Genomic DNA, 24,417 nt, shown 5'->3' with positions numbered 1-24,417 from the left:
GGAAGTGAGCGTGAAAGGAAATAGAAAAAAGGAAAATAAAAAATAATATTATAAATACAAAAATAACAAAATTAAATAAAATTTAATAGAAAAGTTTTGAAAATTTCAAAAACTTTATACTGAAATGAAATTATTTTGAATAAATAAAATTAAAGAAACCAAAATTATATTTAATGTTAAATATTAATCCCTCTTGCACTAATCGTGCGTGAGTGCAACTTTGCAACAGAAAATATATATTCCAAGTGATTTTGAACACATTCAGCCAATGGGAAGGTACAGCTTAAAATTGATACCAGTTTGTAAATGGCTTCTGTGTATACATGGAAAGTTATTTTCAGTACTTCATCATCCACCAGTCAAAAAAACGTAGTTGTTTCAATTAAGGATTTTTTATTTATTTATGGAAAGTATGATAATTATTGTTATTCATAGATTCTTACTGTAATTTCAGTTCTACTCAAAACATTCAATTTGAACCGGTACTTTTTAAGGTACCCCTTAGGACAATTCTTCAAATTATTCAGGCTAATTAAATCAACGGTCGTGCTTCATGTCTATAATGTCACGTGAAACGTGTAGTTGACACAATCATAGACGCAAACGTGTACACGATATGTTATTAATTTTGGAGAAAATCAAAACATTCCCTAATCCTTGATTTAGTTGAGTTCAAATTGAAACAAAAAATTACAAAATTTTGTGTGGATTTTACATCTTTAATATATTATTTTAATTCAAATATTTTTTTTAATTCACTATTCTTTCTTTCCATTCCATATAACCAAACTCATCATAAAACAAACACATGCACTAGTTCAATTTAGTAGAGAATTTGGATAGGGTGTCCAAAGTTTAAGCTGAAACTGTATTGTCTTTATTGCACATAAAAAAGAATTCTCTAACACTCTATTTTAAATAAACTTTTTTTTTATTGTTAAATCAAATTGATTGAAAATTATAAAAATTTGTAAATCATTCTTATTTAATGAATTTAACTGATGAGTTTATAGTTTCAAAATAAAATTTAATCGATAGAAAATATGTTAAAATGAAAAAGTATTAGGTAATCCAAATTTTCATCACATGGTTCCTATTAGTTTTCACATAACACATAATTAAATATTATTAAAAAAAAATTGCAAACTTAACAACTTAATTAAATGTCATATAGAGATTAGTCAACATTATAAACAGGGGCAATGATCTTATACTATATGATAATTTTTCTGTTTATTTAAAGGGAGAAATTGGACTTTAATACCAGAAAATATTCAACTATTCACCCATATGTTGCTCCACTAGTTAAATCCCCTTATACTATCAGACAATTTCTAGTTAAAAGGAGTGTACATACCACTGAGAAATAATAGATGGAGCAGAAATTAGTGATTGTCAAAATGTTTTGCAGACAACCCGATCAAAGGCCAAAAAGACACTCCTGAATAGATCAAACACACTATTAGCAAAAGAAAAGGTACACCCAAAATCATCTGTAACAATCCGTTCATACATGCTTGCGAAGTCGATAAGATCACCACTCGAGCTTTCATGGACAAGCTTTTCACCTTCACCAATGAACTCTAATGAATCCCCCGTACTACCCTTTGATGCGCTATTGCAATTAATTACCCTCTTGTTCAAGTTCAACCATAGGAATATATTTTGGAGGGGCACAAACTTTGCTCTTTTTCTTCTTATTAACGCTAAACTTCTTGATTAAATGAGTGTTCCAAAAGTTCTTCACTTGGTTGTCTGTCCTCCCCGGAATCCTTCTCGCGATCAAAGACTACCTAAACAGAAAAATATTGTCTACTACTCTTTTTTAATTGATCACAAGTGCCATAAGAAAAATTCACCAATATAAAGTGTCATGATGACAATACTAATACAGTTATAACATTTTAATAGATATACACTATCAGTTTAAAATACTGTCAATCAAAAATATTTTTGACATAGCTTTTAAAACACTGATGGAGTGTACTACTATTTTTTTTTTTTGAGAGATGATGAAGTGTATTATAAATATAATATACTAATATAGTGTATATAGTATTTATTGATATAAGAATTGGTCTAAGAAAGAACCTATTACCAAGGATGTTGTGGAGCCGAACAACAAAGTCTTGTTCTTCCTCTGAGAAATCTCCACGCTTAACATTAGGACTCAGATAATTCATCCACCTCAATATGCAATTTTTGCCACTTCTCTTCAACCCTAGAATCATAATGAGTAGAAAACAAGAGGATGACAAAAATATAAGTGTCATGTTCTGCAAATTAAGTCGATCCAGTTAGTCATGATGAAATTATGTATGCGTACCCCTTTAGTTCCTCAGTCATTTCATGGACAACCACTTTCACACTTAGTCATTTTGTGCTCACGCATTCGAGACTGTAGGGGTATGTATCCCTCGAGTTCCTTGGTCAGTCACCATTATTCAACCCGGTCGGTTTTGCTTGTTTATTTATTCTCAGTTGCCTACTGGGGATTTGTGGTTGCCAGATTAATGTCCCGTTTTTTGTGCCATTTAGTTGTCAAGCGACTTTAACCATTCGCAATACATGCCTAATGCTTTCAGGTCAACAGATAGACTGTTGCGATATGCTCTGGGAGGATATTAGATCGGCCAGTTATCATACAGTCCTATATAGGCATTTGAATGTTGTTGGACTAGGTCTCCTTTGTCAGACACCATCTAATTACAGGAACAGTATGTATAAATGTATGTATATGTATGTACCTGTCACTTTAGGAATCCGATTCCACTCCTCGTTCCATGTTTCTTTAGGTAATCTTTTAGAACACTGTCTTCCTCCGCACTCCAGAACCCCTTCTTAGATTCATGCCCATAACCATAACCTTCCATTGTTGTCAAGTAGAAGCACCTAGCTAGCTACCACTTTTGTTCGAGTCCTTGTAACTGATTGCAAAGGAACAAAGTTGAGAGATGTTTGGAATCAGGTCATTGTTGTGCACAATTCTCAAAAAAGTTGAAATGACGTAGCGATGCAGTTATTTTTGTAAGCAACTATGTTAAACAGCCTAAAGTTCGATTCAAGAAAAAAAAAAGATTACGATCTAGATTTCATTGTAAGTTGTTTTTCTGTGAACCCTACTAACTTTAGTTTTAGGCATGCATATGTTTTGTCGTGATTATTGTTGACTGAAGAGAATTTTATATATAAATAATTAAACATAAATTTTCTCTTTAAATAAATTATCATTTTACATGTGAACAGAAAGAAATGTTATAATCCTATGAATTTTCCTATACACTCAACACTGAATTTAGAAAACATTTCATTGAATTTTAAATTCGTAACAATTCGTATTAACTATTTCATACTAAATAGTCATGTTACCATCTCACGACTCAGCCCCATTGCATAGGGTAAACGCTTACGTAGTGCCAATTGATTCGATTTCGTTTAGTTTAATTGTTCTCACCAATCAAACAATGAAATTTATGTTGTATACCCAAGACAAGTGCATATCCAAAAACGGTGAATAATTACATTGTATCTACAAAGAATATAGCTTTGGGCAATAATTTAGCATAAAATATCGAACTCTTCATTCATTCCATTAGATTTTACCGACATAAACTACCACCGTCACGACTTGTTCTATATATGCTCATTGTTCCATTTCTAGAATTCCCGTAAAAACATAAGAGCTTTTCATCAGTCCTAGCTAGCTAGCAATATCATCATGATCAGGCCTCAACGACAAGGTTTTTTATAGTACGAGGATTGGCGTCAAAAAGGATCTCGAGTGACTTGGTTTTTCTGTTCCGAACTCTGCCTGTTTCCTTCAACAACTCGTCCAACCTTCTCTTCTCATCAACAACATCAGGATTTGCTGTCCCAAGCTTTTCCTCCCTCATTACCACAATGTTTTCAAGAATTTCAATTGCTTCATCCAACCTGAAATAAAATACAAAAGTGCATGATGAAAATAACTTTCACATAACCATTTCTTAGGTAACCTAATCTAATATAAAACTCTCAAAACTAATGCAGCAATTGATTCCATATCAAGTCAATAAATTTCACTCCACAGTCATAGTAATTAATCTATTACTATTTTATTAATATGGGTTCTCTTAATTTCTTAAGAATAGGATAGTGTTTTTGTTATAAACTTATAATAAAGAAAGGCACAAGCTACTCATATGTCCAACTATAACAAAGGTTTTCAAAAGGTGAATTTGACTTGACCTTAATTTGTTTTTGTTCAAGTTACCAAATTACTCCCTTACAAATGCCAAGAAAAAGCAGGCAATCTTAAACCTAGCAGACTAATTCTTGACTTCAAAATCAAATAATAGGCATTATACTCATTATCAATATTATCATGGTTTGAAAAAACGGTTTGTGGTCATAATTTCATCTGCAATGTCAAGGTTTTTGTGACTGTATTAGTTGCATTTGCTCGCAATGTTAAGAATCGTGAGAAAAGTATAGTCATGATTAGAACCGCAATTTAAAACACTAAATATTGCACAACTTGATTATGATACCTAGTAATATACAACATCACAAACAACATACTAGCCTGCTTCGCATAATGCCATAGTAACTAGAAAGGGCTCCAAATTCTTTAGTAGTGAAAAAAGATTTTAAAATTGAAGAGTATAACCAATAAAAGAAAAGGGACAGTGGTTGGATACCTTCCAATTGCATCATACGTGCCAGCAAGATTGCCATATACTCCAAGTGTTTCAGGGTGATAAGGTCCATTCTCTTGTTCCAGAATGACCCTCGCTTCTTCAAATAATTCGACAGCCTCATCTAAGGCATGAAGCTGCACACAAGCAAGTCCCATTTGATTAAGAACAGTACCAAAGAATGCAGATTTCTTCTCCCCAGTAGCACGAAGCTTCGACACAGCATTCTTGAAAGTATTGTAAGATTCAGTGTAGTTCTCCAACACGTAGTACATGACTCCCATCTGAGCTTCAATACCAGCTATTGTGTTTTGCTGACCAGAGGCTTCATTAAGTATCTCTAGTGCCTTGTGAAGTAACTTAAGTGCCTGTTCTAGCTCATTCATTGACTCATAAATGGCTGAGACATTCATAAAACCACTAGCAACCTCCTCTGGAGGGACCCCAGGCATGGGATTCTCATAGATTTTAAGTGCACTCTCACAATATGATTTTGATTCCCTTATCTTCCATGTCCTGCAATACAAGTCAGCAAGGCGTACAAAGACTGATCCCACAGAAGGATGATTCTCACCTTTGTGAGTCCTGTAAACTGCCAATGCTCTCTGATATGCAAAGATGGCCTCATCATATCTAGCCAAGGATAAGTATGTGTCTCCAATGTTGCAATCAACAGATGCTACTTCCACATGTTGGCCATTTGCTACCATTGCCATGCTGGCCAAAACAAGATGCTCCAAGGCTGCTTCATGTTTTCCATTTGCTTCACATATAAGTCCCATTAGCCTCCTATCAGCTGCCTCTTCAAGAGATGAGGGTGAACCATTTGCTCTATGAATGTCAAGGGCAATTTGGCACAGCCTCTCTGCTTCATCAAATTGCAATGCTTGAAAGTTAGCCTCAGCCACATACCGGCAAGTTTCACCAACTTTTGGATCTGTTTCTCCCAAAGCCTTCCTTTGTACTTTCAACCCTTCAGTGTAGCACTTAATTGATTTCTCAAGATGGCCTAACATGGCATATATGTCTCCTAGATGCATGTGACCGGCAAATTTAGCAATGGCGTGTTGGTGGTCTTCCTCAATAGTGGGAATCTCAATTGAGCGCTCTATAATTGGAATCGCTTCACTGAAATGTCCCAAACTGCAATATATTGCTGCAGTAACATGTAAACACATGGCCAAATCCAAACTTGGTTTCCCATAAGCAGCAGCTCTCTCAAACAATTTCATTGCTTGAAGAGATAATTCAAGAGCTTTCATCGGATTATCTCCCGATGAAATCATGTTCCTTGCTTGGTTTAGTAAAGCTAGTCCCAGATCAGGCCTATCCAATGCTGATCCAGTGAAATTCTCAATGTGACTTTGTGACAGTGATCTTCCACCAACAGTTTTTTTCACGCGGATAACTCTTGTATTTTGTTTCCCCAAAGGGTTATTATCATTCTTCCTATCAACAGGAGGTTTTGGAGGAGGGCTTTTTCCCTTTGGTCTTGATCTTGATGGAAATTCAAGGGCCAACTGTGATTGTGATGCTTTCTTTAGTTTTTGTGAAACAACACCACTTGCAGTTGCTGGCCGAATCCTATCCAACTTCTTATCATTTGACAAACTGCCCATTTTGGAAGATGCTTCACTTCTAGAATCCCCTTTTGTCTTTTTCTTTACTCCCTCTTTCACTAGATTGTGCAATTCTGAATCGGTTTTTGACTCATTGCCATCGGATCCAAAACTTTGTCTTGAGGGTGATTGACTAGAACTTTGCTTGTCACAAACATTTCCATGAAGCCTATCAATTGAGGAAGTGTCAATCACCCTATTAACAGGAAAATTTGGACCAACACTTTGTCTTCTTTGTGGACTCAAGGAACTCCTCAGGTTCTTGATTGGACTTGGGGTTTCCCTCAAGGGTGAAATGTTCCCAATCTCATTCATTTCATTTACTCTTCTTTCATCATTAACTCCATTTGTAACGATCTCTGGCATATTTGATTCCCTAAGAACCACAATCTCTGGGACAACCAATATGAAACAGAAAACAATATTAATTATAAAAAAACCCAATCAAAGGGAAAGGAAATCCTATCAACAATATTTAGAGAGATGGCACAGTATGTTGGTGTGTTATACTATTCAATTGATGGAAATAGAATGGTTATTTATTGGTTAGATACGCAAGATGAGCTCAAAGCACATGCATGAAACTAATGCAACAGTTTTAGCCCAACCATTTCCTTGTTGTTGGGAAAAATGACCAGATTCCCATTTCACAACTCAATAATTCTTGTTCTTGACAATACATAACCAAGCTATACACGATTAATTATGAAAACACAAATTCCATAACCAAGGATGTAACAAAATCAAATTAAAAAGAAAAAGGTAAGAAAAACAATACAAAGCGAATATATATGTTCCACTTTGTCATTTTCTTAGCTTGGTATTCAAACATGGAAGCTATACCTTAACAATGAGAACCAAAACAAGGCAGAGATGTGACGGTATATATACCCTCAGAATTGGAAAAATTCCAATTCTTTTGATGAGGATGGAACGCAAGGACAAAATTGAAGAGAAGAAAATGGGTTTGGATTTTGGAATAACAAGGATTGAAGAAACAAAAAAATAAAAAAAAAGTTTTGGTTTTTGCGGAGTTGGAATGAAATGTCACGACACTTCTTCCCAAACCAACCGCGAGCAACTGGTAACGGTCGTCGTTGCTCCTTTTCTTTGTCTTTTCTCTTCCTTAAACCAACCTTAGAATGCCACGTGGTGACCTCGCATTTCAATCCGGCATAAGGACAATTGTGCCCCTCGAAAACTTATGCAATACCAATTTTGGTAACCGGGGATGGAGCAGCGCTTCCCGCGCATTTACCAGAAAAAGAAAAGGAGCAATTTTCAAATAAAATAAATGCTCATGTTTCTTATAAAATCATAGGCATTATCATTTGAAAAATAAAAATGCTACCAAACAATTATTTAGAGAGAAATATAAACTAAATGCAATTTTTTATATTGTGGTAGTTGAAATATAATTATAAGCCAATGTTGGTTATCATCATCAAATTACTAGCATGATTGGAAACTTCCTCCTGAGCTATAGTTGAATTGATAGAAAAGAATAAAATAAAAAGAAATATAATAACATTAGTTATTAATATTTAAATTGTTTGAGATATAATGAAATGAAACAAAATACAATTCGTGATTTTGAAATGGATCTAACACTTACTATTTTATTAACTTCACAAATAACAAAATAGAATTGATACTCATTTCTACAATAATATGACAATTTATTTTATTTTATTGCATTATTTTGTCATTACGCTTAACTCGTTATTAGATATTTAAACGTATCAGGTATCATAATCTCTAGTCAGGGGCAAAACTACATATACCTATATAGGGGCAACCACCCCATGGACTAACTAAGTTACTTTGCATCTATACTAAAAGAAAATATATTTCCTCCTAAACTAATATTGGCCTTAAGTGTGTATGACAAAGCCCGCACCACATGGAACAAACTACCCATAGTTGTTGTGTCTGTTTTTTAAATTTTATATAACAAACAAATTTTTAAAGTTTGTCAATACTTATTTAGTGATGAACTTTCGTTCCCCTTAAAAAAATTTCTGGTTTCGCCACCGGAAAAAGGAAAAAGAAAAAATCATCACCCTCCAAATCCTTTTATTCTCTCCAATAGGATAGTTTCAACCTTAAAACCTTCGAGAATTGGAGAGGGGAGAGGGAGAATGCGAGGTTGAACTATCAAAATAGTTGGTTGTTAATTAAGATTTGAAATTTAGAGTAATAAAAACATAAAAATTATTAAAATTGTTAGAAATTTTATAATTGATTTTCTAGATCAATTTTACTAAGAAGGCAATTTGTATATTGATTTTTAGTATAACTCATCTAGAAAGTCTTTTCAAAAAATTGAAAAATGTGTCAACGTTTTAGATTGATTAGTTAAGTGAATTACCAATTTAGGAAGTATTTTCTAGATCATTAGTAGAAACAATCTAGAAAATCTTGTCAAAAAAGATGTAATTAATATAGATTGATATTTTGTACAAACGGCAGATATATATATATATATATATATATGTTTTCTAGTTGTTTCTAATGAAACAGATATAGAAGATTCATTGCAACAATATAAAATGGCTATCACCTCACATGTTGAGAGACTAATTATCTAACCTAAATTTGTAGTTAGTTGTGCTGTCCATACTCTTTTATGGGTTGGGAATGTGTGGCGCCACATAACTGATGTAACTGCTCAATCATAGTCTGAATTACATTTGAATACATCTGAGCATCATATTACAAAGATGAGTGATTGAGTTCAAAACTTTACACTAATGGAGGATAATTGAAACAGTTTCTAGAGATTAAGTCAGTATGCAGAACAAGAATCCTCTCATATTTTGCAATGATCAGCATAAAACAAATTAGTACTCAGTACTCAGTTCCTCTTGACAATCTTTGTAGTAGATTTCTGATCAGAAAAACACACGTCCAAGAAACAGTGCCACACTTGTGTGTGTTAGTGACAGATGAAGAACGTCTAATTATTACTATTTAATCAGCACAGTCCCCACTCAACCTTTTTTCTATATATAGTGTCTCCTCTCGCGTTATATTGTCCATTGTTCGTCGGTGCCTTGAAAATGTGAGTGCTGTTTCACAAACATCCAAATTTCTTCACTCATTCCTTTATTATTTGCCGGATTCATGAGATTTTTTCCCCCTCAATGATCATGACGCGTTGTTGGAAAATCTTCCTCCAAACAAAAATGTAGAGTCAAATATGATACTGAATAAAATTTTGAAGATATTTTCTCGCCTTATAATTACTGGGGCAGCCTTATGAGCCTCTTGATGGCTACTCTGCAACTCTTTTCTATTTCGTATAAAATGGATTAAGATTCAACGTGGGTGTAGCAACCATTTAAGTAATAAAATAAAGTATATAAAACATAAAATGTATTTTGTAAATAAAATTAAAAAAAAAAAAGAATGTTGAACTTAATAGTTTGATCCTTTTTTAATAATGGGATTTTAGCAAACTAAACACCTCAAATACATAAGTCTATCCGGAGATTCTGATGTTTAGATAAGATAATTTACTTTAAAGAAAAAAAGATAAAAGCTAATAAATACTTTTCCAAGATTAATCGAAATATGTGGGGTTTGATAAATATATTACTATTTATTTGCTTGTTGACCTGGTGAGGGGAGTTAAGATTTAAGAAAACACAATCTGTTTTAGTAAAACCTAAAAAGCAAACAACAAAAATGATACTATATCGCAAAATGACAGCTGTGGGATTTGAACCCACGCCCTTTCGGACCAGAGCCTAAATCTGGCGCCTTAGACCACTCGGCCAAACTGTCGTCCTATGATGTCTTAGACCAGTTTATCAAATTTAAATATTTTAGGTAAAGTAAAATAAACATGAAACTATGCCATCACTTTATACAATTAACAAACTATTGTATATAACTTTTTTGGAAAACAAATATTATAAACACAACAACATTTTTTCCCGATGTACTCTTTGTTTTCCTTTTTCTTTAAGCAACTCTTTGTTTTCCATGTTACCGTACTTCTCAGTTTCTAAAACAAATGCAAAAGTTTATAATATTTTGGAGGTCGTCAAAGCGTTGGGTTACATATTTTATATGCAAAAAAATTGTGTTTAATTTCAACACATTATTATAAGCAGACTTTTTATAAAATTAATTTTTATAAGTTGTGTAAACTAAATAATTAATATTATTTTACATTAAATAATTATCTAAATTTCAATATAATACATATATTTGTATTTTAAATAATTACATTTCAATTATTAACTCAATAAACACATTTATATAAAATAAGTCTTGCATCTGTTATATAAAATAAGTAATAGAATTTCTCAAAGAAATTAGAGAATAGTAATGTACTTTTTATTTATTTATTTAACTATAATGCTTTAATTATAGTAAAAAAGAAAGAATGATCAAGTTCGAATATAATTACCCTAAAGAAATTGTCTCCTTTTTTTTAAGCAAAAAGAAATTATCTCCTTTATACATACAAGAAATGAAAATTTTCCGTTCGTCACGTCTTTACAAATTTCCTCGCTGCTTTCATAGTATAACTAACATTAATGTTAGGACTGTCAAGATACATATTTTATTTACTTATTGCTAGACAGTTTTTTTAGGTTCCAATCACATCTTGCGATTGAAAAATAAATAAAAAGGGTGACATCGTGGAATAAATGGAAAGCAAATACACGAACTGGCAAAGCTAAATGACATCGTGGAATAATATGGAAGAGGATTAATATAGTTATTAATTAAACATATTTTTGGTTCTTGGGATTGATTTAATACAATTCATGTTACATTATCGGAAAGAGAATGCTAAGCTTTGCAAGAAGCAAATATATTACTACATTTTGATAAGCATCTGAGAATTATATTATTAGGACGTGGTTTGTAAGTAGAGAAAAATTCTGGATCCTGCTCAAGTGCTTCAATGTAGCTCTCCAAAATTGTGACTATCTCATTAAAATGTGGCCTTTTATCAGGGTTGCTTGACCAGCATCTGTTGATGAGATGGCTAAATGCCTTTGGACAGTCACATGGCAACGGAGGCCTTTCATTCTGCACAAAACCCACCAAATTGAGTTAGTAGAAACGGACAAAATAGTGTAATATATGAAGCATTTCCAAAAACATATAGTATAATTGTTTTGTGATTCACAAGTCCTATAGGAAAATAGCAGCACAATCCATCTTCATTTATTTAGTACTATTTTATTTTATACAGCCACCTCACCTAAGGGATATCCCTAGGATATCGTAACATGTGCAAAAACAGTGAATGTGAAAATGTTTTTTATGTTGGTCCAAATTTATATGTTATCAAATCTATAACTTGATTTTGGCACACCGTTTTGGTGTTCTGTGCATGTGGGAGAAAAGTTAGAGGTGGTAGCAATGATTGACTGTGATAAATTTGGATGGCAGATACCGAATCTTTGAATGTAGTAAAAGCTTAAGAATCGTATGGATGTCAAGCAAAATAGAGAAGCCTCTACCTTAGGGTAATCTAATATTGTTGATGAGGTGTCTTGCTCTCATAAGTAAGACTATATGATAAACACAGCCACATGCTCTGAAAAGTTCATATCATAAAATGATAGTTGCCCATCATATCCAGAAGGATATACGGCACATATTAGTCATGAAAAGTCCCTACTCAAATTACTGTAGGTAATGGAACTCAACATCCAAACATGCCATTAATATCTTAATTATTTTTACTCCTTATCCAAATATTCAAAAATGAAAACAAGAAAATAATAGAATGAAAAATCAAGTAATTTACATTTACATTTAATCATAAATTATCATGGTAAGTTTGAAATTTTTTTAATGATTTCCAATTACCAATAGTGTAAATTTTTTTACATTAAAAATACACAACAATTAAACTCTAATGACTTGAAGGCAATTAATACAATACCTTGTGAGTCACAGCATATGCTGCTTGCTCTGGTGTCATGTTGTCAAATGGCGTCAATCCTGTTAATAGTTCCCATAGAACTATGGCGAAACTATAGACATCTACTTTCTTGGTGTGACGCTTTTCTTTGATCATTTCAGGTGCCATCCAACGGTATGTTCCAGTGAATCCTTTTGCACTGCCTGTCTGAGATTCCAAGCAAGAGATCCCAAAATCTGCTACTTTTACGCACAAATCTTCCCCCAACAGCAGGTTTTCTGATTTGAGATCCCTGTGAAGTATACCCTGAGAATGAAGATATTGCATTCCCCGTGCTATGTCTAAAGCTAATTTCAGAACAACTTTGTGAGTAACTGAATGTGGCCCTTGCTGAACCAAGTATTTTCTCAAGGAACCCCCAGCCAAATATTCAGTAATTATGCAGAACACAGGAGGTTTCTTGCAAGCTGCAACAAACTGCATGCAGCACCAATAAATATAATGTCAATATCTGGGGGAAATTGTTCAATTTCTTTATTATTAAGCAGTTGCAAACTTTACAGTTTACACATAAAAAGTCTTGTTTTGTCTATATATATATATATATAAAAAGCAACTCTAATCTTAGAACCGAGTAAGTCCATCAAGTTATTGTTAATAATAATTGATTGTGTAATAGATCACAGATCACAATGCATCACAGCTAATAACACTTTTTTCTTAGCATATGTAGTAAATCCATCATGTTAATGTTAATAATAATTGATTCATTTTGAACACTTCTTCCAAAAAATTTCATGTTACAACTTTTTTTGCTGATACAAATTTCATATTACGGCTTTAGAGACTTTAGATGAATACACCCCTTTGTATGCAAATCACCTGTTTTTATTTCCCTCCAATTAAAAACCAACACTTCAACAACGACAACAAAAAAAGAAACACTAACAACCTTAGAGAATGTTAATGACGTGTCATTTTTCGATTAGAGGCAAAGAGAAGGAGTACCACCATATCATAGAAGTCGTTAGGTGTAGACCATAGACACGGTTTTATGTTTCTATAACTATATCCCTCAATACTTACACCTTTGAACCATACAAAGGTTGAAAAGGTGGGCGTGGGAGGGAAATGCTATTCTTTTAATCTTTGATAGTAAAAACAGTTAAAGGGAATACATGACAAAGGGTGAAGATGAAAGTTAGTATGTTCCGTGCAGAAATAAAGATATTTGGTTGGAAAAACAGGACTTACAGTAATGATATTTGGATGGCGCAATCGAAAGAGCAAAGCAACCTCAGAAGTGAATTGCTTCTCAAGCAAAACAGCCAAGTCCTCATCCTCCTCAGGTTGACTCACCAGCTTAATTGCAACATCCATGTGCTTGTAGATGCCTCTGTAGATCCTGCTATGCCTGCCAGAGGCAAATTTTGACCCTATGAACAACTGAGACAGATCAGCACTCCATTCTTCTTCTCCTTCTCCCTTTATGGCCGCCCCAGAAGAGACCAAATACTTTGACCATGACACTGCTCTCTTGTATTCCCCTAGTGAAAGCCTTCTCCCTGATCTCACGTTGTTAGAAATCTCTTTGAACCAGTATAAGTTCTTCATGCTTCCCACTTAATCCTTATGGAAACCAATGCAGATTCCAAAAATTAGACTAAAGTTTTATTTTTTAAAAATAGTGCTGAATACCCAGTTTCCACAAACTTTTATTTCCCTAAGCTACTTACATTTTGAATCATTATCACCATTTATGAAGTTAGAAAAAAGGAGAACAAATGAAAATAAACCAACTCCACACCACCTCATCTATGTGATTATGTACACCAGAGTTATATTATAGCCACACTTGTTCCTTAAAGTAAGAAAGGAACCAATGAAATCACAATAAATCAAACTAAACAAAGGAATCAGGTAAAGCTGACTTTGGTGAGAGAAAATGGTATAGAAAAGAAAGAATTTGAAGTTGAGGAATATGGAGGGTGAGAGAGAGTTAGAACATAGAAGGAGTTTAGTTGATGTTGGAACTTGGATGGTGTAGTGAAAGAAGTGGAAATGCAAAAAAGAAGAGAGGGTGTTTCTTGCTCTTTGCAACCTCTTTTTCCAAATACACGGACTGAAATTAGCATCTACGTTCCTAACGTGCGAAGATATACTTGTGAGGAGACAAACGGGGTCAGGTTGATGATGACCCCTACCTCACTCCCTTTCCAATTCTTTTTTTTTTTCTTTCCACTTTCAACCTATGTTTCCCACCGCATTATCATCACTGCCATTCCTTCGCTAACCTTCAATTTATTTGTCACACTTCCTTCCCCTTCCATTTATTGCTTTGTTTGTTTTTCTCGAGCCCCCAGCATGTGCTATGTGGCAGGGGCTTGCATTTGCAACATTACCCACACGTTCCCAAGTACTTCTTCTTTATTTTTACCCTTGCTGATTTATTTTTGTTCAATGCTTTCAAGTATTCCAATCCTCTTCACACCCAACTACTCTTTATTTTTTTTTTTCATCATAATAATATGGGTACCAAATATCACCGATCTTTAGATAATTAATTTTTATTGAGGAACCTAATTAACTATCTTTAGTAAATATTTTTCTCTCAATTATATCTTTTATTCATAAAATTTAAACTTTAAATTTTACTTAAGAAACTCGAAGTCAAGATTACTCCTCTTTGATTTGATAGACAAGTTGATCATAATTAAAGTATTTTTTTCTTTTCTTTCATTAAAGATTTTAATAAGTGCAATTTATGTATCGTGTTAAAAGTCTAATTACTTGTTTTATTTATATCTGTAAACCCATTGAGCAACAGCTTGACCACACTAGAAAATTTCTCCTTATAGTTGGGATTTTTCTCATGGCAAACGGCCAAATTTGTCGTACTAAAGTAATTATAACCAAGGCAAGATTTTCTAGTGTTTAATGAATGCGGCTGTAATTTTTTAATGTTTAATCAAAGTCTGTCCTGAATTATTGATTTTTTAACTTGCTAATCAACCAATCAAGTTCGTCAATTTTTCGTAATAAAATATTTTCGTACTAAAATAGCACTTGAAATGTATGCTTTCAAAGACTAATCTAAAGTTTCTTAGGTGTTCCTTGGGTAGCAAATACTATTTTCTAAAAGCTAGTCAATACTTTTGGCAATACACGCAATAAAATAACTTGATAAACTTGCTCAGTACATTGTTCAGTGTGATACGATAGGTATATGTATAAATTCTAATCTCGAGTAAGAGTATTATTAGGATTTGGCTTCTTTATTATTCATTTTTAAGTTGTTTTCTTGTTGTTACTTCGAAACGATATCTTTTTCATAATTTTTATGGAATGAATTCACAATTAAATATTAATATAACTGTTATACGATATTGTTTTAAATGGGCAGCTACAGTTTGAAAAGAGACAACAGAGAAACTAGATTCATATTATATTGTTAAGAGTTATTTTTTAATAAAAAATGGGACCTGGTTGGATGACGACGGCTTGTGTTCTAATTATGGTTTTTGATCATTAAGCATGCTTCATTTTTAATCTACAGCTTCTTTATTTATTTATTTATGCAATGTTATATTATTGAAAATGAATTTGACATAACTTAAAAAAATTGACATCTCATGTAGTTGACTTTTTATATATTCATAATAACATGTGTGTTATGATAATATAATACAAACTTTATGCTCATATACTTAAATTACCCAATTATTAATAAGAAAGAAAATACCAATTCCTTTTGATATGGTATTTGATATTTCAATTTTTAAAAAGTTTTTTTTACAGAAAGTAAGGTTATTTATTTTTTGATTTCTAAACTTTTTGTAAATTTTAATTTTAGTTCATAAATAATTTTAGTCATTATCGTTAAATAATAATATTAATTAATAATGTAACAATCACATTTACATATTACTGACTTGTTTAAAAAGTTTAATGCAATCATGTATAATTTTTCTAGTTAAAGTGTATTTTAAACTAGTTGATGATGTTAAATTAGTTAATGGTAAATTTAAAATACAATTTGCAAAAGAAAAAAATTGCACCTCATTAAATTTTTTAATAATGTGATAAGTCACTAGTATTAAAGTAGTTGTTACATTATTGGTTGACATAGAAAAAAATAAGGATAAAAAATACAATTTTTTTTAGAAACTCTTCACGTCTAGATCTTGTAAGTCCCAAAACCAAAGGTTATAAAGCCCTCCATAAAATCCTAGAGAGTGTGTGAACTTAGAATGACAAAAGGAGATTGTCCTTATTTATTAAATGTGATTGGGTCAAAGTTGGAAGGACTAAATATATAATGAGTTCACTATTAATGATTAATGATTGATCTAAACTATTTATAATCTCCCAAGCAGTGAGCCTTTAAGCATAATTGCTTAAGTGTATATCTATGAATCAACCTTACTGAATTGACCTTAATCACATAATTTACAATAAATCTATATAATCTTATTTAATGAATATTTTCACGAACTCTAGAAATAATTTTTAAAATATATTAAAATTTTGATTTAATATGTTGAATATTAAAATTTCTATATCAACAATCATGGAATATTTGTTTAGATAACATAGAATTTTCATTTGAAGCCTTGAGCAAGGGAGGAATAGTGATTATTTGCATTTTATCCTGTTTTGTTATGTGGTGATAGTGGAAGAGTGGGTTTTTGGCAGCGTTGGCTCAAAGTCCCAATCGAGAGGAGAGAAAAACTCTGAACCAGTAAGCCTGTCTGAGTTGTCTTCTCTTTGACCATCATCTAGTGTGCCCTTGACAGGGTACTTCCAACCCAACGTTGCTTCACGATCTTGCCCTTGCCCGACACAAAACACTAATAATTCGTAGCCACCAGGTACCTAGGGGCATTTTCGTCAATTCCAACCTTCTCTCTGTCGGACAAGCCGTATATAGTTATGGTCCTCTTCCGTATACTTTCTATTTTACTCTCTCTTCCACACACCAATCCCAATTTATTTTAGACTAACTATCTTTTTATTTTCGCATATATCTTATGGTTTTGTTAATTTCTTTCTTTCCTATTTATTTTTGTCTCTTACTTTATTTTAATTCACTGGTTGACTAATTGTTCTTGTTTGAATCTCCGTTGAGAAAGTTAAATTTATTTATTGTGAAAAATAGAATTTAACCAAATATTTTGAATAAGAAATTATTTGAGCGGTATAAAACAAAAAGTCGAATGCAATCTCGTACAGTACCACGGAACAGTACTGCAGAAGATTAAGAACAAATGCATTTAAGTTATTGGCTTTCTTTTTATAGGGAAATCATACAAGAATCAACTGGGCCAGAAATAATTAATGGAGATCTTGTCATGTGACCTAACTTGAACAAATTTTGTCAGAATATAGATTACATTTGAGTTTTTGAGTGTTAAACAACTAAAATAGAAATAAAGTAATATATTAATTTAGATAACGGGATTTAGTAATATCATTTTATTCCACTTCGTTACATTTCTTTGTATTAAACCAAACGAAATTTAAAGGCTGTATTCAAATGTTATTAAGACTATCATTTCAAACACGTACCAGTATCATTTAACATTTTTCTAGTTCTTAACTAGCTACTTTTTAGGACATTCAAGCTACCATCACATAGACTTCGAAGTTGATTGCAAAACTCTTGTGGATGGTCTTCAACTCCCGGCAAGGTATCATTCTTACTTTCATGTTCTGCTTAATAAATGTAATCAGTTATTTAGTTTATTTTTTTCAAACTCAATGATGAGTTTTGAAAGAGACAAATTAATTTTATCGTTCATTCGTTAGCAAGAGCGTTAACTTTGTATAATAGCTCTCACATCTTTCATCATATTTCATCTTGTATTTCTGATTTTGTTTTGAATGAGATGAGATAAGTTTCTTCTTCTAAAAAAAAAAAAACTAGTTACTTTTATTTAGTATTGAAAATATTGGAAACGGTAATGACCAAGACTTTAATTTTATATATACTATGACTATAAAATATTTTTACATAAATATCCAATAATTTTAATACACTATCGAATATTTCCACATTTATTAATATAATATGACAATAAAAAAAATTCTTATTGAATGGCTTTATTAAAATATTTTAGACTGACAGTGTATATATATATAATTTTAAGATAAAATGTGAAAATTTTAATTTGTCTTACAAGCACGTATAGTACTAGCTATTATTGATTTATAGTAAAATAATCTGGTTGAATATTCTCTTGCCCTAAAAAATTCATATAGATTACTTAAGAAAACAATGAGAGAAACTAGTTTGCATTCAAGAAACATTGAGGGAGACTCCTCTTTTCATGCTGCAACTCTGAATGGTATGCTACAGCTACATTTCAATAGTCAACATTTAGTTTTTAAGAAGCTGATCACTGGGTACCCACTGCCAATGGATTGTCAAACTTAAATTTGACTAACAGTTTTTCCTTGTCTGAAAATATTGGCTTCGGATTTCGGAAGAATCCTTGCATAGATAGTCCTAACAATATATTTTGTTGCCTTAATTGCTCTCTGTTTTTTTTTATTTGAATTACGTACCTAATTTTAGTTTCTTACATTTTTTTATTAATCAAAGATCTGTTTGATTCTCTTCTCACTTTTTTATTTTAGAAATTATTTTCTAAAATGATTTTATATTACTCGGCAATTAAATTTCATCCAAAATCTATTAAGTTTTAAGAGGAAAAAGCAACAACTAAGAGATGTTGTCTAATCGTCTTCTTTAATTTAAGTGCTCAAGGGACAAACACTTTAAAATGTCCTCAGGGTTTATCTAATTATGTTCAAGTTGTGTCTATTTTTAAAATTAAAACGTGGTGTTCTGTCAATTTGTTTATATTAAAAAACCCTAATTTTTATTTTTATTTTTTAACAAAATATTTAAGGGTTTATAATGAACTTCAGATGAAACTATTTTAAAAACTATAAATAAGAAATTTTATAAATTTAGAAAAATTGTAAAAAACGATGTTACCAGATTTGAAGAAGAAAATTTTGATGGAAAAATATTAGTAATTAATTTATTAGTTTTTGTTAGTTTCAAAAAAAGAATATTCAAAATAATTTCATTTGTAGAAAAAATAAGATTCAAAGGTTTTAACAAAATAAAAATCAATAAAAGGATGAAATTGGATTATTTAAAAAATAAAAGGACTTTTTGACTAAAAAAATTTTTAAAAAAAAATCATTCATAATCTAAATTAAATAAATAAAATCCATTTTTGTTCTATACAACAAAATTTACCCAAAAAAATGCTAACATGCACAATATAGACGCAAAGAGCTAATATGTACATGACAAACACAATATGATGGGTGGTATGAGTTAAGTTATTTGATTTTAAAAAAAGAAGAGAAAAAGAAAGAAATAAATCCAAAAATACACTCCAATGGTATCTCATGCATTATCCACAATATTCTAAGTTAAAACAACAATGGGTGAATTGAAGGGCAAAAGTGACCCTACGTTGACGAATCATGTGATACAGGTGCCACCATGTCCATGTGTGCATGGCTGGTGAAGGCTACAGCTTGATAGTTTATGCATCCTTTGGAACCGGCAACCATAGCAGTTCACACGGCTTCGCTGGATTCGCATCTATCTCGTGGGTTGCCTTTATATATATCATCTAATGTAATCATCCATATCTATATCAACTATATATATTTTTTTATTCCCTTTTATTATGCACATATATATTGCCCCATTTGTTTCTTTCTTTGTTTTCATTTTGTATTACTATCAACATATCATATTATCATTCTAGTTCTAGTTAATGAGTAATCAAATTTCAAATATGATTTTTTTTTTTTAATTTTCGTAACTGATTTGGTTTGATTGAAGAAATATTGGGACTCAACGTGGGGGTTGGAGGACGGGAAGTGCGAGCTACTCAAATTACTTAGAGGACAATAATATTCAGTTCTTCACAAGAAATTTCATTTAAGTGATTGGTTTGGGATTTTAAATTAATTAAGATGAGTTTGACTTAAGATTTGGATTAACTAATGGAAGCCAACGTGCTCATGATGATAATTAGTAGTAGTAATTTTGTAGCCTGTAATGATATCGATATTGTACTTTGAATTATCCAATGGAAGCTAAATCTAGTGGTTAGGACAATTTTTTTCTCCGTCACGACTGAAGGAAGACAATTATTACAAATTTACAATAAAGGGTTGTTGGTGACAACTCTTTATCGGGGTCTATTTTGATTTCTTCAGATGAATGATACTCGGGGACATCTAGCAATGGATGTCATCGATTTTGTTCTTTCTTCTCTATCATTTCAGAACCAAATTCTACTCAAATAAAGATTATCCAAATTCAGATGACATCACATGGCGAGGTAGGTAGTATAGTAAATAGGAAGGAAATTGTTAGTCGACACAGGACACCAAACTCTAGTAAACACTAGAGAGATTAAAAAAAAGTATATATATATATATATATATAAAAGTTATATGATGGTATATAAACGCAAAATGTTATTTTTTTATATTTTCCAGTTATTTTACTTTAATACATTAAATTTTAAAGATTTCGTTAGGATGTTTTATGTTTTTGAAATGTATTATTTTTGTTTTTTTTTTTATTTTTCGTTAAAAATATTAGTATTCTATTAAATTTTAAATTTTTACAAAAGAATTAAAATGATAAATTTCAAAAATATAAAGGATTAAAATGAAATTTTTAAAATTTAATGTACCAAAACAAAATAAATGTAAAGCATAATGGACAAAATTGACATTAAATGTTTTAAAATAATTAACTTTAGATAATGATGGCTAAAAATATTCACCATCGTTATTATATTTTAAGAAAATAAACAACTAAAAAAATCATCATCTCCTCCAATATCTTCTAGATTTGAAAAATAAAAAATGTAGCACCTCACAAATCGAACTTTGCCAATACATAATTTTGCTAAAATCATCGAAAATTCTTATACTCTTCACCGAAAAATCAAAACATTTCATACAACTATGTTACTAGAAACAAAAGTAGGGGAAACCAGAACAAGAGTTGTCTTTGGCAAAAGACAAAAATTGACTCTAATTGACAAATTAATTTAGATTTGAATGAGAAATTCACAATATAACTCTTTATGAGGTCTGCAAGCAAGATCTTCATTGTTCGCACAATTGGGCTTGACAAGTAGAAAATTTTCCACATGACAACTACAATCGGGCCAAGTGAAGATGAGTTTAGAAAATTTTCCACATGACAACTACAATCAAAGAGGAGTCAAACAATGAGTTTCATTGAAAGATGATTCAAACTGGTCTGACAGGTCAAATCTCATCCACAACTAGACATTGTTGCTCTTCTTCTTCATCTTCGTCAACATGTTGTTGTCGACAATGATGATGAGACAATTGTTGTCGTTAGGTGAGGCGACAATTCTGACCACGTAGAGAGATTAGGATGAAGACAAAAGCGTGGGAGGGACAATGATTTTTAGCCACACTATGTTAACTTAACCATTTTAAAATTTAAAACATTGACCGACCCTAATGTTTCTATCGAAAAATTAAAAATAGGATCAAAACAATTACATTTTGAAAAATATAAAGTATTAGAATGAAACTTTTAAAACATAACATAACAAAGTAAAACAACGGTGAATTATAATAAACTAAAAATGATACTAAATCATTTTAAAATTTAAAAGTTAATAGAATACTAACATTTTTAAAGAAAAAATATAAAAAAAACTAAAATGATATATTTTGAAAATACAAAGAATTATAATGAAACTTTTAAAAATTAATGTATCAAAGGGAAATAACTATGAAATAAAATGAATCAAAAATGACATTAAATCTAAAAAAATAAAATAAAAATAATTAAAGTATCGATAAAATGTATGGTAAAAAAAGGTTGTATAAATCATCGGCTCAACCAGTAATCTTGCATAAAAGTCCAAACAAAATTGGCGCAAATAAATAATCAATAATTCAAGGGGGGTTTGGGCTTTTGGCGGTACAGAATATATCCCTTAGCCGTACTAAGAATCGTGTATGGCTGGCAGTTAAAGTTCAAGCAAAATTAAATTAGGAGTTGAAAGTTTGAAGCATATGTCAAGATGCCCTAAGTGTAATTATTATAACAGAATAAAATAATTTTATATTATTATTTAATTATAAATTATTATTTAAATTATTTTAAGATAATTATTTTAAAAATTAATAAATTTAATATATATAAAATCTTACAATTGAATAATTACGTAAAACTTTTTACATTTGATAATTTTATTTTCTCATCTTATAATTCATAAACGACTAATCATTCCGAGGAAGATTTAGCTCCAATATTGTACTTGCATGAGAGGATTTCATTCATCGATCCGAATCGGATGGCCAAGCTTTTGTGTGAATATCATATCAGTTTGTCCATTTGCATTGCCTACGTTAGGAATATTATGCAATAGGTTAATATAACAACTTCTATTCCAACTCCTAAATTCATACAACCCTCTCTTACAAACTGGGTAAAAGAGTAATAATTTAAGCTTTTGACATGATGTTTCATTTATAGTTCAGTGACTTCAGCCTTGTATTTCATCTACACTCCACGATTGTATCACTAATCAATATATTGTTTTCTTAATTAGTTTAGAAATTATATATATATATATATATATATATATATATATATTCTTTCATAATTATATAAAAATGTAAGTTTATTAATGTATGCTTTCAAAAACTCGTCTAACCTTGCCTTTAACCCATTGAGTTGACGGGTTTGGTAGGGTGAATCATCTAATTCCTACGGTCATTTTTTACAACTTAAGATTGACCCGAGAGATTCAACTCACTTTATCATTCCTAAATCTCATTTAAATTGATTTGTAAATAAAATACATGCATACTTATTAGATACACAGGCGAAAATAAAGCCAAGTGAAAAGAATGTAGCACATGAGAGGCTACTCAGAGCAACAATAATTTTCTTTTTTTTGGCAGGCAAGCAACAATACTTATTTAAATCAGTGTGAAAATAATTTCTATTGTTGTAATCTTACTCATTATATTTTAAACATTAATGAATTATTTAAGTACAAGCTGAGAACATACATTGAATTTCAAATATTAAAGTGTATTTTTTTTATTATTTAAATTCCATTGCTGAATTACCAATTGTATCAGCATAAATTCCAAACTTTTTTTGTCGTCACCTTACATGACAAAATCCACAAGTATAAAATCTCAAATTCACAATAAAAGGAAAAGAATTCCAAAACGCATTGTTTTAAATAAATTTGTGAAATGATGCGATCAAATAAGAATAGCTTTTTTTCTTTTTTGGGGGGAGGGGGAGGGGGTAGTGAATGATATCTAATTAGTTATAGCAATGCATTTAGAGTTTTAAGGATGATGTACGGTTAGTGTGATAGTGTAAAATACTATTATTCAATCTAAATAATTATCAATGTAATTATTAAAATAATTTTATATAAATTAATAAACTATCATAATTTGCGATATGATGATTTTATACTGATGCATACCCTTTTTCTCATATATTTAAAGTGCATTTGTCCTTTTATTTTTCAATTTTCTTTGATACTTTTTATCGATTCGTGGCATGTGGATTGATCAGTCTCACGGAGGGCAAAATCCCCCACGGTTCTGACAAAAGATGTAATGGCAAAGAAAGCACAACGTGCAGTTGTTGGTTCGGAACAAGAGGGAAATTACTTCATGTACCTCCCTAATTGCTTTAAAATTACATTTTGGAATAGCCCATTCGGAATGAAATTGCTTTTCACATTTGGGAAAAGTTATTCTAGACTGTAATTTTACATTCCAGAATAAATGTTCTGAAAGCCTAAAAAAGTGCAAGAATCAACAATGAAGGTACAGGAAGTAATGACAGAGCAAGAGTAATATTAATGTTTATCAAACGTAATTTTTACTTTACCAAAAATACAAAATTGTTCTTCTTTTTTGCCCTCGTTTAACTAGGATCCAACTTATCTTGTTTTTTCTTTTTAACTGGGGGCCCAAAGCCTGATTATATAAAATATGGGGAGCAATTCAATCTCCTTTACGTCTTGTATGCACCAGCTGGACCTTCCAATCTTTTTGGAAGCATCTGAATCAAAGGAGTGTTTATGCTTAAGTAAATACTTGCATTACATTGAAATACAAATTGTGATTTTAGGTAAATCTTTATATGTATGAT

General features: G+C 31.2%; 2 protein-coding genes and 1 non-coding gene across 4 annotated transcripts; all 3 read right to left on the bottom strand.

Annotated features, from left to right (window-relative positions):
• Nucleotides 1-3,496: 3,496 nt before the first annotated feature.
• On the bottom strand, nucleotides 3,497-6,680 carry LOC114411958 (protein KINESIN LIGHT CHAIN-RELATED 3-like). Its single transcript, XM_028375709.1, has 2 exons — nucleotides 4,680-6,680; nucleotides 3,497-3,933 (listed from the first exon to the last, which is right to left on the bottom strand). The coding sequence occupies exons 1-2, from the start codon at nucleotides 6,659-6,661 to the stop codon at nucleotides 3,723-3,725; spliced, it is 2,193 nt and encodes a 730-aa protein (XP_028231510.1). The 5' UTR covers nucleotides 6,662-6,680; the 3' UTR covers nucleotides 3,497-3,722.
• A 3,324-nt stretch (nucleotides 6,681-10,004) lies between these two features.
• On the bottom strand, nucleotides 10,005-10,084 carry TRNAL-UAG. Its single transcript has one exon. It is a non-coding gene; the product is annotated as a tRNA-Leu (tRNA).
• A 922-nt stretch (nucleotides 10,085-11,006) lies between these two features.
• On the bottom strand, nucleotides 11,007-14,449 carry LOC114411956 (serine/threonine/tyrosine-protein kinase HT1-like). Of its 2 annotated transcripts, XM_028375708.1 has the most exons (4): nucleotides 13,928-14,449; nucleotides 13,446-13,820; nucleotides 12,213-12,668; nucleotides 11,007-11,347 (listed from the first exon to the last, which is right to left on the bottom strand). In XM_028375708.1, the coding sequence occupies exons 2-4, from the start codon at nucleotides 13,803-13,805 to the stop codon at nucleotides 11,105-11,107; spliced, it is 1,059 nt and encodes a 352-aa protein (XP_028231509.1). In that variant the 5' UTR covers nucleotides 13,806-13,820; nucleotides 13,928-14,449; the 3' UTR covers nucleotides 11,007-11,104. The 2 variants fall into 2 exon arrangements, with proteins under 2 accessions (XP_028231509.1, XP_028231508.1); XM_028375707.1 differs by having other exon boundaries at nucleotides 13,446-14,448.
• Between the last annotated feature and the right edge of the window lie 9,968 nt (nucleotides 14,450-24,417).

Source organism: Glycine soja, chromosome 5, assembly GCF_004193775.1.
Source record: "Glycine soja cultivar W05 chromosome 5, ASM419377v2, whole genome shotgun sequence".
Classification (NCBI taxonomy): Eukaryota; Viridiplantae; Streptophyta; class Magnoliopsida; order Fabales; family Fabaceae; genus Glycine; species Glycine soja.
The sequence above is the reverse complement of the archived record's forward strand: the minus strand, read 5'-3'. Positions and strand labels throughout refer to the sequence as shown.

Excerpts from the sequence above, each read along its gene's own strand:
- LOC114411958 (XM_028375709.1), bottom strand. The coding sequence starts at position 6,661 with ATGCCAGAGATCGTTACAAATGGAGTTAATGATGAAAGAAGAGTAAAT. Across the intron at positions 3,934-4,679 it reads ACGTATGATGCAATTGGAAG|GTTGGATGAAGCAATTGAAA; the intron begins GTATCCAACCAC and ends ATTTTATTTCAG.
- LOC114411956 (XM_028375708.1), bottom strand. The coding sequence starts at position 13,805 with ATGAAGAACTTATACTGGTTCAAAGAGATTTCTAACAACGTGAGATCA. Across the intron at positions 12,669-13,445 it reads GCCATCCAAATATCATTACT|TTTGTTGCAGCTTGCAAGAA; the intron begins GTAAGTCCTGTT and ends TGCTGCATGCAG. Across the intron at positions 11,348-12,212 it reads CATATGCTGTGACTCACAAG|AATGAAAGGCCTCCGTTGCC; the intron begins GTATTGTATTAA and ends GGTTTTGTGCAG.